The sequence below is a fragment of the Actinia tenebrosa genome, unplaced genomic scaffold, assembly GCF_029948245.1.
Source record: "Actinia tenebrosa isolate PJP-AT-01 unplaced genomic scaffold, QUT_ActTen_1.0 PGA_scaffold17__23_contigs__length_9995812, whole genome shotgun sequence".
NCBI classification, from domain to species: domain Eukaryota; kingdom Metazoa; phylum Cnidaria; class Anthozoa; order Actiniaria; family Actiniidae; genus Actinia; species Actinia tenebrosa.
Genome location: NW_028292577.1, coordinates 2,442,658 through 2,461,351, shown reverse-complemented (window position 1 = coordinate 2,461,351; position 18,694 = coordinate 2,442,658). Strand labels below are relative to the sequence as shown.

Below are 18,694 nucleotides of genomic sequence, written 5' to 3'. Positions count from 1 at the left end.
CAAGAAAAGGGATTTCGAGAAAATGCTAAAAAATATAAGGCTTTCTGACTTCAAGTTGAGATTATAGTTCAAGTTTATTTAACATTTTAGATGACACATACAGGGTTTGTATTAAACTTTCTTGTGAGATGGAATCTTTGAAAGGCAATATACCATCTTTATATTGCGACTCACATCAACCAAGGTCACCCAAACAAATTTCAAATCCAAATCAAAAATTACAATTTTAACATTGCATAACAGATAAATTAGTGAATTCTGGTAAACTGTTTCTTGTTCATTCCCGTATCATACACACACTCGTATAAAGTAAAATATATGATTTTAAAGAGGAAAATGTGAAAATTTGTATAGATGCTGTTGTTTAAATACTCAATCGTGATTGGCTAATTTGTATGAAAATTTGTCTGGGTGGCCTTGGTTGGTAAGTCGCACAGTAAGTATACCGCATGAATTGCCATAATGTAGCCTGCTTATTCTATTTCTAATGGTGACAGTATTAGTGACATCACATTTCCTACTTAAAAGGCATCCTATTCCGATCTAAAAGGAAACTACGTTGCCCGGCTGTCAATATATTAAATTTGGTAGCATTTTACTCGGTCAAAGATGTTTACTTGGTCAAAGATTTAAGGTCTCCGACCAAGTTTAGATTCACGAGGAGTGATTAGTTTATTTAATGCCCCATGCATTATGCGGCCATGCGCGGGTAAAGAGGATGGTACCACGGGCGAACCTCCTTCGTCGGCGTTGACGCGCACACCTTATACTGCGGATAGAGTGATGTTGAATTATCTTTTCATTTAAGGAAGAAAAAACAGGACCATACTTCCAGACATCGATTGCTGAACCGTCGTATGGCAGCGCGAAGCATTTACGGCTATGCTGGAGATTTCGGCCCCAACACCGCTATCCGGGATTTACAGACTGCTCAGGAAGCTCGGCCGAAGCCTAAGGGAGAGGTTAGTCGGCCCCTAGACCATAGATGATTAACCCCTTGCTATGAACAGCAGACCAACCAATCGCTTCTGTCGATAATGACTAAGAGTCCAACGGCACTCTTTTCCATGTGGGATGCATTTGATGCGTTTTGGCCGCGACACGTAAATACATGCAAACTTGCTGGGTGAGGATCAAAATCATGGCATTATTTCAGAAACAAAAAGATTTTCTAGCTATTTTCAAGTGTTACCTTTAAAGATCCCATCAGTCAGGGTTTTTTGAATTTTGCATAATGAAAATACATCATACTAGAAGTAAAACGATTAAATAAAAAATGGGGGTCACCGACTTCGTTTAGCCGTCAGATGCCGAGGACGTCCACCCTTTCTGCTTCGATAAAAACGCGCGAGCATCGCAAATGAGTTGGAAAGCTGTCAAAAAGAAGCCAGATTTTTGCAATCAATATCAAACCACTCAGGTATTAGTTAATGGACAGAAAGAATCAGTCAATAGGATTTTAGCTCCCAAAAATGTTTGGCCAAAATCATTCCAAAATGGAAACTTTCCATGACCGCGCGGTGGAAACAAATCACCAACACCCAGCTCGCGCATTGCAGTAGTAGACCTTGATAATAGTAGTGACTTTAACATTTGCAAAATCTACGACGGCAACGTCAACCGTCAACAACTTCACCTTATAGGCCGATCTTTGTTTAAAAGTAATTTGTTCAATATTTTGGGATTAAAATTGTTTTGAAAGCGGTATGATTTTACAAAGAATGTATGGTCGTGTAGCAAGACTTGCCACACAACCATACATTTTTTTGTAATTTATAGTGTTTTCAAAAAACATTTACTCCTAAAATATTGAACATGTTACTCTCAAATTTTCAGTAGTTACTAAATAAGACATTCTCTTTCGATTCCTGGAGTCGGTTTGCTTGTAGCTTGAAATTTTTTTAATGCTAATGAGGAAAAAACGTAAACAAAGATCGGCCTATAAGGTCTGGCATCCAGCGTTTCATTGGCTTTAAAAAGTTTATATTAGCTGTCAACAATCAAAAGTAAAAACACTTGGTAAATTAGAAATGGGAATCACAAGCAGAATTGCACCAGATTTACACAAAGAGTGATTCGTTTATTTTAATGCCCCCTTGGCCTATGGGGCCATGCGCGGGTACTGAGGATGGTACCACGGGCGAACTTCAAACTTCATTTAGTCCCTTTTATACGGGCGATTTTTTCGGCGATTTCCACTGCGATTCTAGCAGAAAAAATCGCCGAAAAATCGCACTAAATTCAAACATGTTCAAAATAGTGGCGATTCATCTGCGACGTGAATTTATCATATCGCCTCGAAATCGCCGGTAGTTTACACGAGCGATTTATGATCGCACGTGAATAGCCGCAAGAATTGCAGTCGACTTTAGTCGGCTTAGAAGCGCACACCTTATAGTGCGGATATCAACGAGGGAATTCAAAGAACTTAAGCTCGTCCTGAACCACGCACCATCTACACTGTAGTTCTTACACGTTCGATTGGTGGCAGCGAAAATCTACATTTATCGAGCAGAGATTGGGCTCAATATTTAAAATTAAAAATCACAGGAATCGTAAGATTAAAACTGAACTAACACGAGTATTCCACCTTATTCAAAGAGAATATGATCTTAGAATATCTCTGCATTCAGTTCTTATCTACTTAAAATGTTCAATCTTTATTTGCTAATTTGATATTTTCTAAAGGTGTTTGTATTTCTTTGGTCTCATCGTTTTCTTCCTCTTCCTCATCATCTTCCTCCTCCTCCTCCTCCTCCTCCTCTTCTTCGTCTTCCTCATCATCGTAATCATCTTCGTCGTTGCCATAGGAATAGCCCGCAGATGCCCCGCCAAAGCTATATCCTCCAAATGAAAAACCCCCACTGTATTCCTCGTCGTCATCGTCATCAAATTTCTGACGGCCATAGGTATGGGATCGAGCTGAGGAAAACGAATAATAGCAGACATATGACCTCGATGTATTGAATCCCCTGAATGGATTACCGTTACTTGACATGAACAAGTCATGGACGAGTACAGTGTGCAATGAAGGTATATTGCAGTATGAATGACAATCACCTGACATAGTGACTTACTGGACATGAACAAGTCATGGACGAGTACAGTGTGCAATGAAGGTATATTGCGGTATGAATGACAATCACCTGACAGAGTGACTTACTGGACATGAACAAGTCATGGACGAGTACAGTGTGCAATGAAGGTATATTGCGGTATGAATGACAATCACCTGACATAGTGTCTTACTTGACATGAACAAGTCATGGACGAGTACAGTGTGCAATGGAGGTATATTGTGGTATGAATGACAATCACCTGACATAGTGACTTACTGGATATGAACAAGTCATGGACGAGTACAGTGCGCAATGAAGGTATATTGCGGTATGAATGACAATCACCTGACAGAGTGACTTACTTGACATGCACAAGTCATGGACGAGTACAGTGTGCAATGAAGGTATATTGTGGTATGAATGACAATCACCTGACATAGTGACTTACTTGACATGAACAAGTCATGGACGAGTACAGTGTGCAATGAAGGTATATTGCGGTATGAATGACAATCACCTGACAGAGTGACTTACTTGACATGAACAAGTCATGGACGAGTACAGTGTGCAATGAAGGTATATTGCAGTACGAATGACAATCACCTGACAGAGTGACTTACTGGACATGAACAAGTCATGGATGAGTGCAGTGTGCAATGGAAAGAAAGGTATGACAAACACCCGACAGAGTGACTTACTTGACATGCTCAAGTCTTTAGTCTCCTTCGTTTCGTTTCCACATTTTGGACAAGGGAATGCTTGTCCACGTGTGTATTTTACTCCTTTTCTTCGCACGTGGTCATCACAGAAACACACCTACAGAAAAAGGTATTAATTAGTTACCTTGTACAGTACTATGCTCCGTACACTGCCGCGCTTAGAGTGGTTTTTTCTTGGCGCGTGAAACAAAGTTGTATACAGTCAATTCAAAAAACGTTGTCGTCGACCAACTCAAGCCTACGCGACTTGACCGAAAGGAACTCTGGGTAGCATTGTAGCCGGGTTGACTCCATAATAGACCTATCCCGAATTCGCTTGATTAGTTGTGCCTGGCTTACAGCACGAACCTTCGTAGGCGAAGGGGAAGTGTTGAAGGAGACGTTTTTTTAATGCCTTCATATTTTCGGAATTGCGAACTGAATCATAACTACTTTATTTTTCTTTCCCTAAACCCAAAGACATGCATTTGATGGATTGTTTCTCGCCATTATCTTATTACTAGCGGGAACAATTAATTCAGAACGAATATTTAACCGCTTCAGTGATTTTTACCCATATGCCATTCGGTCCAGTCGCGTAGGCTTGAGCCGGTCGACGACAACGTTTTTTGAATTGACTGTAATCAGTGACTTACAGTCCAAGTAAAACGAAAGAAAACGATGGAATTAGTGTCTACTACTGAGTATCCGCTTAATATTTTTTCACGGACCAAGCATAATCACTTTATGCATTTAGTCTTTATAGGAAATGGGTAAAAATGAAAGCGTCTACAAGGAATTGAGTTAGTATTACGGTGTTTTTGCAGCTTGGATAGTTATTAAGGGTTTAATTTGTGTTTCTTCAAGCTTATTTTGCTCGGGAAAAAATCAGTTGTTCGCGGATGCAGCAACTCCTTTCTCTGTGAACCAACTGTTAGTTCGTTTAGCCATTTGACTGGAATATCCAAGCTGAAGCCCATTTTAAACGAAGATAGTTACCTTACAGCGAAGACATGAATATTGTCCTAATTTATTGCAAGACCCACCTGAAAACACAGAAAATAATTCAAACTCTTTAAACTTGTGGTGCACAATAATTTCCGAATGCAAATTAGGAGCAAGAGGCACAATTTCTCTACCATTACTAAAATGCTTGATGAATTTCCTTTTTTTCCCTTCCTTTGAGAATTTCCTTCCTCAAATTTGTATTTCCTCATGAGAATAGTATGACAATTGGTGCTAATTAACTGAACAAAAGCATGCAAGGAATTCTGGTAGATGTAGTTAATAATGCCCTGTATATCAAATGATAAGAGTCTCTCTGGATTCAAGGTTTTTACAGCTGGATCATCCAGCCCCCCCCCCCCCCCCCCCCATTCCCCGATTTTGATCAACCAAGAGGTTGCCAGAGGTTGTTTTAGGGTTTGATCTATGAGTTAACCATGCCCTGACTTTCATCAGCCCAGAGGTTTCAGGGTTCAATAAGTACTATAAATCAATCCCCTCTAATAACTATGCTCTTCCTTTTGCACAGCAATTTCTAAATGTAACAAGTAATAACTTTTCATGTAATAACTTCAAGCTCCAATCTTTTAGTTAGGATTAAACACTTTTCATCATGACTTACATTTGTATGACTCTGATTCCAACACTTGACAACTGGCTTGGTGTTCAAATTGATCATCTTCACACAGAAAAGAGTTGCAGTAAGCACACAGAAATACTCTTCCTCCTACGCAAATATCAAAAGTAACCAATCAATGTTATTCTTCAATCTTATGTTAGGTCATTGCAGTCATGTTGGTGATATTTAACAGAGATTTCTCATTAGCATCCATTGTTAATAGCACCAGATGGCTGCCATGTCTTTCTCTTTTGACTCTCTTGGGAAAGCTTGCAACCCATCAATAGACCACTTGTTATTCAGGTTTGTTATTCACTAGCTACTAAGTGCTTCCCTTGCAAAACACAGACTATTGAAAAGAAATTGTTTTTATTTAATAATCCCTAATAATTACAGCATACCATGATCCCAGACTACTCTTTTGCATTCAATGCAGTCAGCATCCCTCAAAGGGCATTCACAGGGATGTGTTGTGAGACACTTCTTGCTGTGGCAAATAAAGGCTTCACAAAAATCACAAATTGCACCCTGAATAATGAAATTATAGGAAATTAAGTATGATTTGCAAATTTGTAAATTCCCTAGAGTATTATTTCTTTTTTGGTTGAACAAGAGAAAACACATGAATATGGTTTACACAACTCAAACAAAGAATCTTATTCTCTAGAGTATGATATGAAATAGGTTACTATCAACAGACATCAGTTCCAGCTATAGCTGGGTTTTCAATGGCTTGTAGAATCTTGGTGGTTGTTTTGATCTCTTGTTTTCTGGTTTCATGTCATAGAAATAGTCAAATACGATAGTTTGATGACTTATTTTTACATGTTTTGACTTAACATCTGCTAGTTGCACATCAGGCAACTGCTTGTTTGCCCCCCCCCCCCCCCCCCCCAGTCAACTCCAAAAAGTCATGTGATTGATAGTAACCAATTGGAGAACATTACACGCAAGGTAAAGAGGTCTAATGTATTATGGCAGGGACCGTCTTACCACATTCCCAAGAGAATGTGAGACAATGTTCTTTCTTGCTAGTTACTTTCTGCACCCAAAAATGCATTTAAGCACCTATGATAAAATTTTGTGCAAATGCATTGGTGATTGAATATTAAAAAGAAATTGAATATTAAAAAGAAAAGAAAAAAAGGAATAAGGAAGGAGTAGAAACAAAATATAATAAAAGCAATATTATTAACATTTAACTTACCACCATATTTAAGCCCACTGCATGAGTACCAACATGTTTTATGACACAATCGCCTGACTTCATTAAACATTTGCTTTTACCTACATACATTTTATAAAAAGTTAAATAAATCAGATAATAAATAAGAAAAATTGAAAAAAAAGGTTTGACTCTAAAAATAATTTAATTCTGGGGTGTTCTTTTCATTTCTGAAGTTCATTTTGTCACAACTGTTAACTTTAAGGGGGGTAGTGTCTGATGTGACCTAGTATTTAAAAATTAAAAGTGGTACTACAGTTTATGCATGAATCTGATCTACTTACCACAGTGGGCACAAACTGTTAGTTTTTGGTAACTATGGCAGAAATAGCAAAATGCTCTGTTTTTCTGTCTCCTAAAAAGGAAAAATGCAGCAATGTTTGTGAAAATTGCGTGCAAAAAACTGAACATTACTGAACTATTTTAAAAACAATGATCACAAAAGTAAACAAAACAATTTTTACCTTTTACATTTGTCACATTCCTTTGATGATGGAAAACAGAAAAAATATTACATTGAAAAGATTAGTAATACGGTTACTGCATGTTATGTGCTAGGGGATCAAGGTTACAGGGTGTATATATAAAGGGTATATACATAAAGGGTATATATATAAAGGGTATATATATAAAGGGTATATATATAAAGGGTATATATAGAGGTCATTGTGAAGCTGTATTTTTTCTCACCCTTATGGGGCACAAAAAAAAATGGCCGCTTTCGCTTGTGAAATTTTCCAGCTGTAATACACAACCAGCAGTGTAATAAATAGTTTATTGTTTAACACAGATAAAAAAAAAAGAGAAAGAGCGTGAATGAAAAACAACCATTTTTTATAGTAATCGAGCAAACTTGAAAGTCAAGAGCTCAAAACACTGACGTGAGCCGCACAAAAGAAAATTTTCTCGCTCTAACATCGGCAAAAAAACTCGTTCAAAACCTGTTCACAGATCGTGTATTATTGTTCTGTAATTGCAGTTGAAAAATGGCCATAGTACACAGGAAATTGAGTGTGTTGTGTTATAAAGCACTAGTATTCACTCTCCTCTGCATGACCTCTGGGGTTTGATTCCTGGACTCGGTATCACATGTGAGTGGAGTTTGTTAGTTCTCTCTGGGTTCTCTGGTTTTCCTCCTTCCAAAAAACTCAACGAACCAAATTCCAATTCGATCTGTGAGTAGGCCTTGCCCTACCTTTGATCAGCCCAGAGGTTGTTTCAGGGTATCAATAGAATTGGAAGTTTTTTCTTTCTCTTTTTCCTTCTTTCTTTTTTTGCGAAATTGAAGATTTGTGATAGCCTATTACTTTGTTTAGATCCCCATCTGTGCTATTACTTCATTACGAGGGAATACCACAAGAAAAAGATAATATTATGATACTGAGATGAATAAAATTCGTACCATCATTGCGTTACAAGGCTTTTCCATGAGCGACCAGTTCGCACCAGCCTGGATGCATTTCTGTCTCGCTTTTTGTTTCTCTGCCTTCTTACGGGCTCCAGTTTTTTTCTTTGGCATCTTCTGTACTGTTTGTTCTTAGTTATTCTGTTATTTTAAGAATCAGAGTGGCAATGAGCATTTTATGATCTCCCAAAATGAAAAGAAAATTCTTTGCCGTTCTTTTTTCGTGGTCAAATGTCAAATCCAGTCAGGCGTTCCGCGCTATCACGTGGATTCATTTTTAGAACGCTGACCAGCTTACACAGAAAAATGTTATCGAAAATATATCATTTGCGTTTTTTCATTTTTAGAAAGGCCCCCAAAACAGACCTTTTCAGTCCAAAATAGGGAAGATGTTTTTAGATTGCGCACAGGCAGCCCAAGCAATGCTTTTGTGTCCAATTTGCATTTACTGTAATTGTATACGTACACAGGCAGCCCAAACAAGGTTCCTGTGTATGGTTTATGAGGGAATGTATGGGAGTTATGATCATTATTTAGAGAGAGAAGAGCGAATTAAAAAGAAAAGAAAAACACTATAAACGGCCCCAAATCACGCTGAAACGTCCCCAGAAGACTGAACAAGGTACGGGCAACGACTGCAGCAAGTTTTCAGTTCCATATTCCATGGTAAACCATACACAGGAACCTTGTTTGGGCTGCCTGTGATGTATTTATTTATTCATTTATTTAGCTTTTACCTCACATCAAATCAAAGTAAAAAGAAAAAAAAAAAGAAGAAAAAAAAAAAAAGAAAAAAAGAAAAAAGAAAAAATATAAACACAAGCAGATGAGAGGCAAGGGATACGGTCACAGGTTTCCCCAATTACGACGGTCCCTTGAATGAAATGACATTAAATTATTGAATATAAGGATGATGTGAATGTAAATAGCCCAGATTGCGAAATAGGGTATTACTAAAATATATTTACTCTGAAGTTACTGCTAAGCTGGATGGATGGATTAATGGGGTGAGATGAGATGGGATAGAATGAAAATCAGTTGAAGGAATGGGATGGGATGGAATGCATGGATGAATGGATGGATGGTTTGAAGGATTGGATGAGATGACTTCTAGAGAGTAGCAATTAATTAACATCATTTATCCAGTTTATTAACAATATATTTTATAATCATTCATAATCACGCATAAAGTCAATAATTTCTAATAATTCATTAGTTTATTAAGTAAGTCAGCTCTAATTGACATGGTTAGTACTGGTTGCCTCGCTCATCCTCCTCAACTGAAAGGCATCAGCGATCCGCCTTTCTCGTCGACATTTAAAAGCGACACGAAATGCGTCTCTAATATGCTTGCTGGAAAACGCGTACACCATGGGATTCAAAATACACGAGCAGTAAACAAGCCAGATAGCGAGCCGGTACACCCACACTGGGGTTTCATAGTAACCACTGCAGTTATTGACGACCATGTAGGGTCCCCACGAAACAAAAAACACAAAAAACAGCACAAGTCCCGTCTTAGCAATCCTGTATTCCCGCGGGATTGTTAGCGTACGGCCTCGAAGTCGCGTAGTTATTTGCGTCAGCACTCGAAACTGCAACATCGAGCTTTGTCTCTTGATTACAGCTTGTCCTGGGATTTTAAGGAAATCTACTTGTGCAGTGTTGCGTCTTTGAGAGGAAGGACTAGCAGTACCCGAGCAAATACTGCGCGATCTTCGTTTAAAGTCGTTGCGCTCGTTTATGTCGACAGTGGAATCAGCATGTGAGAAGCTATCTTGAACAACAGCATTGACAGTAATAACTGGTTTTGGTGGATTGACACTTGGTAAAGGTATACGATACGAGGTAGTAGGTGCAATACCATTCCATGAGGAGAATCTACGCTCGTGTTTACGAATGGCGGCAAATATCATCCAATAGGTCAATATCAGTATTACCAAAGGGATCCCAAATCCTATTAGAGTCATAAAGAAGTAGTATCCACAGTTGCGCTTCCAGTTAGGAGAACAGTGATTACTTCCGGGATGATAGACGTATTCCGCCCACCCAAAGACCGGAAGTGACGCGCAAAACACGGAAATTGTCCAAGAAAAAAGGAGCAGAATGCTAGCTCGTCGAACGGTAAAGATGTTTTTATATTTGACGGGTTTGACTACAGCGTAGTAGCGATCAACACTGATACAACAGAGCGTGGAGATGGATGCTACAAAGAATGTCATACTCAGCATCCCATTGATCTGAAAAACAAGAAAATATCAAATTATTATCGTTTATCATTATCATCATCATCTTCACCATCATCACCATCACCATCATCTTCATTTTCATCATTACCATCATCATCATCATTTTCATCATTTTCATCATCACCACCATCATCATCATCATCACCATCACCACTATCTTCATTATCATCATTACCATCATCATCTTCATCATTACAGCATCATCATCATCTTCATCATCATGTTCATCATCATCATCATCATCATGTTCATCATCATCATCATCATTACAGCATCATCATCATCTTCATCATCATCATCACCATCACCATCACCATCACCATCATCATTATTATTATTTATTATATTTTTTATATAATCTATAACATTTAATAAAGGGGTTTCGCGGAAATTCTCAATACTAGCTCTTGATACGATTCCTCGTTCGTGGAACAGAGCGGAAGGGAGTTAAAAGACTACAGTTAGACTGTGAATTGGCTATCAAAATTATGGTTTCTTATATAAAAAGTCTCAACAAATCAATAGTGTTGAAATAATCAATTCCAATCTTATGTTTTTATCTTCTAAAAAGGATCAACTTGAATCATGGCGTCACAAATTAGAACGTTAAAAGGTAATCCAGACAGCCCTGGCCGTGCGAAAAACCAACTCAGAATTAAGCTTAATTCTTAGTATACTTAACATTTACACTTCAGAATCATTTTCTCTTTACACAAAAACACTATAATCTCCCCCACGTATGCTGTTAAATCTCATGTTTAGATAAAGGCTAGCTTTGCATGGTTTTTGATCATTTTACAATGATAACAAATGACGAATTTAACAAGCTTTTTTACGTGCAGTGCTTTAAATACACCTACGTACGTACGTATAATACAGCTAGATTACAGTTGTATCGTATTTTGATATTTAAAAAAACATTTTAATTTGCGACATGGTGTTGTAAGTGAAAAACAAGTTCACTAAAATTTGTCAATTTTCGTGTTTTTGTTTTTTTTGTTTTTTTGTGTGTTTTTTTTGTGTGTTTTTTTTTTTGTTTTTTGTTTTTTGTTTTTTTTGTTTTTTGTTTTTTTTGTTTTGTTTTTTGTTTGTTTGTTGTTGTTGTTGTTGTTGTTGTTGTTCTTTTGTACTCAATAGCGCAATTTCCTCCTTTTCGGCAGCGAAAAAGCTACACGAAACTGGACGGACACCGATTTGTCTTGTGAATCCACTCCATTTCCTTTTCTTTTTCCCTCTACACTGAAAGACACACAAGAAAGCTAAACTAAAGAAGAGCTCCAAAATGATGACGAATTTTTCACTCAAAAGGAAATCTGCTCTATTCATGCAGTACGTCACATATTTTGGATGAAATTCAACCCTAATTTTTCGATTCCTCTGTTGTAATAATATTCGTCAAACTCATAGGATTTCTTCCTAAGAACATTTCAACTAATACCAAAAAAACACCTTTACAAATGTAAAAATAATAGATTGTTGACATGCAGGTGTTTGCGATTGTCTTCCGCCTCGTCAGGAAGGCGCATTCACTACGAATTAAGAATGATTTATCCGTTTTCTCAAAGAAATAATGGCATTAATTCCCATTGAACTGCGTGTCATTAAATCGTTCAATTTTTTTATTCAACCTTTTTAAAAATAGTAATTTTTTGTATAGGCCATTGTTAGGCGGCCTTTCCGTTAAAAGTTCTTTTTAGCTGGGACTGCGCGTGGCTTTCCCATTTCAGACTAGGTGTCATTGTCTACAAAAAATCTACAAAGCTTTTCGCTATTGTATCACAGCGTGGGACAATCACAACAGAACTAGGCTCCAACTATGCGAAAGTCCAAAGATCTAATTAGGATTTAGAATTTGATAATTGATTTTTAAGGAGGGAGGAAAACCGGAGAGCCCGGAGAAAAACCCTCGAAACACAGGAGAGAAACAACAAACAACTCGACACCGAGATCGGCAGGACTCGAACTCGGGCCGCATTATCAGCGCACGCCACCGGTGCTTCCCTGAGATTGTCTTGAGAAGAAGATTCTTTGTTTGAGTTGTATCCATATGAAAATGTCTTTTCATGCGCAAGCGTTAAACAAAGAAACCATGCTCTAGAGCTTTGGTCTGGAATAGGAAAACCCTCTGTTCCACCCCACCCCCATGTATTTATTCCAAGCAATCAAAATACTGTACGTAAATACTATAGAAACCTCCGCGCCATTTCATAACATAGAGAAAAGAATGTGCAAAAGAGACTAGCTGACGGGCGAGGATCCGATGGAGAGCATTGTAAAATCTAAAGCCCTGCACGATGAGGATGCTTCATTGGCTACAAGGTAACAGCCAACCCGTTTAACTTACTGGAGCGATCAAATCTTTTTTGGACATAAATCCGTTTTTACGTGTCATTTACCACTTTAGTTGCAGACGTCCTCCTAAATAGAATTAATTTAATAGATATTGTTGGTTTTCACATCAGCCATGTTGGATGAATTTAACAAAAGATTCGTATTCGTATTATTATTAAGTATTATTATAGATGACATCCCTCGTATTTGATAAACAACTTCTACGTACGTTTTGTATGCGTTTCATTTGATCAGTACAGCAAATTAGAACAATGCGTATAATTTAGTGACGTCTATGATAGTCTTAATATACCGATTAGAGAGGTAAAGTGAGATCTTTTACTGCGTTTAAGTATAATGTTCAGCCAAACGATATTACAAAAAAAAAAAAAAAAAAAAAAAAAAGATTATTCTAATCCTTGATTTGAGGGTTTAATTTCTCCGGGTTGTCCTGTCATTCAAAATCGTCGCTATATAGAAATTTCTGATATATATTTTTGGTTTGAAAATCTTCTAGCTCAAAATAAAATTAAAGCAATACCGCCTCCATTAGGCTAAATCTTTTAATCCCACATAAACGCGCTCAGTCGGCGACGTTTAAGAACACAACCGTCAAGCAGTGTAATTGAACATTTTTTTAAGAAATGACGGTTTTGAAGTGAACGAGATAGATTTCAGGATAACATATGGCCGGTGTATAGGCCAGGACGTCAAAAATGATTTTCACACAAAAAGCACTTAAATTATTATAAATTCTCGTAGAAACGGATATTTTATATAAAATTTAACGCTGATTCCTCGGGTTCCTTAGCTTGCTTCTCTCTTTCTCTACAGCTTCCAGCTTCCAGCTTCCAGCTTCCAGTGTGTAGTTTATATCACAATACAGAGACCTGCGCGCGTAGTTTTCGAAAGAAAAATGGCGGAAACCAAAAATTTAAAGAGCCACGGAAGTAATTTTATCAGGACATACTTTACACTTTACACTTTACACTTTACACTTTACACTTTACACTTTACACTTTACACTTTACACTTTACACTTTATTTTCGATAACTACTTGAAATATTCGAAGAAAGTCTTGAGAATAAGCTCAAAATTAAGCATTTTGTTCGCTTTGTTTTGTGCTTTCATAATCGTTGTGGTCTGGCCCAGAGCGAACATACATGCTATTCTTCGTTTACACGTTACGTCATCGCGGCCATGTTGGTACGGCCATTTAACAAAAGATTTCTCATTAGCATCCATTGTTAACGGTACCACAATGGCCGACATTTTTTTGTCTTTTAACTCTCTTGGGAATGCTTGTAACCCATGAATTTGTATAAGTATTCTCATATCAATTATAATAGTCATGAAGTAAATCATATCTGTACAATACAATCATGGAGGCAAAGCTTCCTGGCTTAAACAATGAGAATTCATGATAGCCGATGTTAACGTTTCTATATGTGGCGTTGATAATATCTTATCATCAAGAAAACAATCACAGGTTTAATCACGCGATTCACACAGGAAAAGAATCCAAAAGAAAAAATGACGGGGGGAGGGGAGGAGGAAGGGGGTAGACTGACATATGTATAATGAAAAGAAAAAGAAAAAAGCAATTAAACGAACAAAAACTAGGAAAACTAGGAAAACAGGCTAGGAAAATATATATCTTTTAAAAACGGAAATGTCGGTATGGTGTCGATGTCCAATATCGCAAAATCGTTCTAAAATATTTTATAAAAGCAATATAAAAAGGCTGCTTTTGTCTCTGTACTGCGATCATATAAAACTCTGGGAGCTGAAGAAAACTCGGAAAGCAGAAAAACACTCGACTACGCCTCGAGTTCCTAAGCTTGCTTTTCTCGTGCTCTACAGCGCCCAGCTTGTTCATAGTACAGCACAGCACATGCGCGTGCGTTAAATTCCTCAAAATATACTTTGCTGTAAAGAAAAATAATATGCTTGCTGCAATACAAGTTTATTTAATTGAATTTCAAATCAAAAACACTCTTACGATCTTTTAAAATAAAGTAATCGTCAATAATTATAACCATACTTGAGGAAATAGCAAGTGCTTAAACTAAACAACATCTAGTGTAAAGGAAAATGCATTCATTCTTTAGCAATATTTTTTACATCAACAAACACTAATGCATGGAATATTTATATAGCATATGTAGTGAGTAAGTGTTTGAATATTTGGCCAGTTAATGTTATATTGTTACAATAATAATTTCAAGATATAGTTTAAACATCCGATATCAAAATGCTTTATGGACTACATGTCATTTTTGTACCGGTAATTGAGTCAAGTGTTTTGAATGGCAGCTGTGTGTGTGATAGAGTTAGATTACCAAACATGCGTTAATGCCGTTCAATTTAAGTAGAAACATCCTAATGTTTAGGTGTGAAACAATAGAGGGGTAGATGATTAAATCAAGGAACAAAGTCAAAAAGTGAAGAAACAAGAGCCAACAAGAAAGTAAGAGCTAACACGAATAAAAAACGAAAAAACAACAACAACAAAACATAAAAAAGATCAACAAATTAAAGAAAATCCCCGCCCTCGAAAAAAAAGGAGCGAAAAAAAAAACAAAACAAACTCAGTTTATGTATGAATTAACGAATAAAAAAATAGTTGAATGAATGTATGAGCGGACGAATAAAGTGAAAAAAATCGATTGAAAGAGTGCAAGAAAAAAAATGTGTTTTATAATTTTGAGTTGTTTTTCCTAGCGCATAACGGTTACCTAGCGGTGCCCTAATCGAACGAACTACCAAAAAATAGCAATCGTTCTATTAAAGACTAAGACTGGTATGGTTTACCATCACTGTTTACTCTTTCTTTTAATTCAGTTGAACTCATGGAGAGCTATGAAAAGAAAAAGTTAGACAGTGTGTTGAACGTCTTGACTATCTTTTATTTGACCAGGTGGTAGAAGATGTACTGCTAAAGTGACACTTCTGACCGCTGTTGTCAATGGTGGGCTCATTAGTACCCAACATCATATGTGAATATAGTAGTTGGAGGGTTCTCCGGTTTTCCTCCAACCGGCCGTAAAAATCAATCAACTTCTGAGTTCTAGTTTGGTCTTGCTGGCATTTTAGTGGTTTGGTCATGGGAGGGAGATTAGGCAATCACACCCTGCGAGATTCACCTAAAAAGTTGCATCACATGCATTCATTCTATCAATGCCGGTTACCAGATAAGTAAACATTTTACCGTAGGTCATTCATCAAATTGAGCTGATGATCCTCACAGAGTATGTGAAGCAACTTATGCAGCTGCAAATTGAAAGACTCAACATACATTCTGAGTCTTGAAACGGATTCGAACATGTGCCCTGGCGATTCCAGTGCCATGCTCTAACCGCTGAGCTACCAAGTCTCTTATGAGACTTCAAGTACACATTAGGTGGGTTTATCGTGCCGATAGGAAAGATGTATATGTGTATGAGAATATATATGAAGTATATATTTGTACTAGTGCGGTTGTAATGTTATGTATCAAATTAAGATAACGTAGGTAGGTTACTCACTAATCATAAGATATTGAAATCACAAGACTTTAAAAGCTCAGATCGAACAGTGACAATATATCGCTCGCAAACGAACTTCTCTGTCCAAATATCCTAGCTTTATTTAAAAGCTTTTCAAAGCACACACTCCAAACAAAAAATGACCATATATACTACTTTATTAATATAGTGATCTAGATGCGTATCGACCTCTCCATTACAAGTTTTATTGAGACGGATTAAAGCCATTACCAAAAGTGACTTGATTTTGTTTTGTTCATACTAATAATATTGGATCGATCTCTTTGATGATGAATTACTAGATAAATATTCAATAAAGTTTAAACGATAAACCCTTTATAACATGACTTTACCGTCAATTTGTAAGTTTCTAAAAGACTTTTTCGGTATATTGGTCATATACATAGTATTGCTTTAAAAACGTTTTGAAACGTTTTGAAACTTTCCGCTATTAATGCGGCACTTCTAATGAGAACTAAGAGAAAAAGGTCGTGATTAGGGTGCGTTCATAATGTATGGCAGAGGGGGGGGGGGGGGGGGTGAAATTGAGGGGGGGTCGGGAAAATTTTGGTAGGAAAAAGGGGGATGGGCAAATTTCGGGGGGATCCCACTGCCATACATTATGAACGCAGCCTTAGTAGTTTTTTAAAAATAGAAGTGGTATAAATTGATGTGTAGTAATTGGAAACTCTATGTAAAGCTAGTTTGCTTAAAATATCATGATGGAGAAATATTGAATAAAATATTGGAGAAAACAGGGCAGTTCAGTGCTATTCAAAGTCTAAAGACCGACTTAATTTCTAGTAAATAATTTTGTTGGTATTTAAAGTAGAAATAATTGAAAATTAGAATTAATTATGAAATTGAAATTATTTTGGTTCAGTAATGATTTATCGCCAAGGGAATTCTTTTCGTTTGTTCGCGTGGGCTTTTTTTTCCTTCTTTTTCTCTTTATATGGCATACCATCAAACCATTTTTTGGACTTTTTCTTTTATATCGAATTTAAAGGTCTGTATTAAAAATATTTCATAAAAGGCCAAATTTGCAATTTGCCCCTTTGTAATTTCTTAACTCACTCGCGCGTGTTTCGCTGAGTTTTAACTCATCCAGCAAACTGAAAACAATAGCACGTCTTGGTTGCTATATCACCATCTATCGTAAAATTAATGTCTGACCAGCTAATATATGCCATGCCTAAGGTGATGTAAAAAATACTTCAGCTTAAAAAAAACAACATTCATTCACTTTTAAACATCGGCTTATCGCTAGGATATTGCAACGAAATTTCTCGACTTTGTACGGCAAGGAATCGTAACAGTTAGCGTTCTTGATAGATTTTAATTTGAATTGTATTAAAGATTATTTATCTTCCTTGTTAAATACATCGGTTGTTAGCAAATGAATTTCAATTTCAAACAATGAAAACTTGAGCTCAAGCCAGGGAGACGTGGGATTTAAATTCAATGGAAACAAAAACCCAAAAGATGCGTTCATTTTTCGCTTTCAACCCCCACCAGGAAGCAAACTCAAAAGTAAAAACTGGGAAAATCCATTTTGTACTTGAATAAATAGCGACTGTGTTAGCACAGTCTTTAACATGAATTGTTCAATATATTATTATATCTATATTTATTAAGTTTAATTATTAAAAAACTACAGTTGTGTAAATAATACGACATCTTGTGTAATTTTTTCGCGACTTACCGTGCAAAAAACATGTCCATAATCCCAGACTTGTACTATCACAGCTCGACAGCTAAATGGCATGATAAATAGCGCTATAAGCGAGTTTGAAATGGCCAGGTTGACAATGAAAATGTTTGTGGTCCTTTTCCTAAGCAGCTTGCTTCTCCAAATCACTGTACAGATTGAAACATTTAGTAGTAAAGACGTTACTACGAAAATAATCAGGCATATTGCTTCGAAGATTTCCATGGAATGCAAGGAAGTTTCTATTGATGTTCGGTTCCTTGAGCGATTGGCAGGAATCATCATTCGATGTTCTTTCTATCCTTCAACTTCAATTCGAACTGTTTAAGACTTCTCATTCATCTCAAGCAATTTCACCAAGCGCAATTTCTCCAGTCTACCAGATGTCAAATGTTTCAATTTTCGTATTTCAAAATGACAGTCATTTGTATTAAATTCGTTCACTTTTGAAAGTACTCAAGTGCTGTGAAATGTTCAATTCCACTTTCCTAAGACGATCAACTGACAAGCTTTACTAAACACCTGATTCCTCTAAAAAGAAAACGCTCCCAGAATTGCCTTAACAAATCGTTGCAGATGAAAAAGTCCGTCCTATACTTAAAGTAATCTTATAGCAAAAGCCATTTGATTATTTCCTGTTGAAATAGTACGCCTAGAGCAGTCAAGCCGTTTTGCTCCAAAGAGGCTGTTTTTTCGCACGGTTTGAATTACTCGATTTTGATATTTTATATGGTTGTGCACTAACTGGTTGTCAGTAACCCCGGGTACAGCTAGATTCCCATCAACTCCACTTGAATCGCGATCTCCAAGACCTCTATTGGACGTTTACCAGCGCAATATTCATAAAACGTCTAGAACCTAAGA

The 18,694-nt window shown here is 36.9% G+C and overlaps 2 protein-coding genes across 2 annotated transcripts; both read right to left on the bottom strand.

Moving 5' to 3' along the window:
- Positions 1-2,049: 2,049 nt before the first annotated feature.
- On the bottom strand, positions 2,050-8,244 carry LOC116306732 (zinc finger protein 330). Its single transcript, XM_031716825.2, has 9 exons — positions 8,009-8,244; positions 7,071-7,090; positions 6,891-6,961; positions 6,589-6,668; positions 5,783-5,909; positions 5,385-5,489; positions 4,757-4,803; positions 3,758-3,875; positions 2,050-2,922 (listed from the first exon to the last, which is right to left on the bottom strand). The coding sequence occupies exons 1-9, from the start codon at positions 8,123-8,125 to the stop codon at positions 2,654-2,656; spliced, it is 954 nt and encodes a 317-aa protein (XP_031572685.1). The 5' UTR covers positions 8,126-8,244; the 3' UTR covers positions 2,050-2,653.
- A 785-nt stretch (positions 8,245-9,029) lies between these two features.
- On the bottom strand, positions 9,030-18,677 carry LOC116306702 (5-hydroxytryptamine receptor 4). The gene is made up of 2 exons (XM_031716787.2): positions 17,825-18,677; positions 9,030-10,251 (listed from the first exon to the last, which is right to left on the bottom strand). Exons 1-2 carry the CDS (start codon positions 18,113-18,115, stop codon positions 9,247-9,249), a joined length of 1,296 nt encoding a protein of 431 aa, XP_031572647.1. The 5' UTR covers positions 18,116-18,677; the 3' UTR covers positions 9,030-9,246.
- Positions 18,678-18,694: the final 17 nt, after the last annotated feature.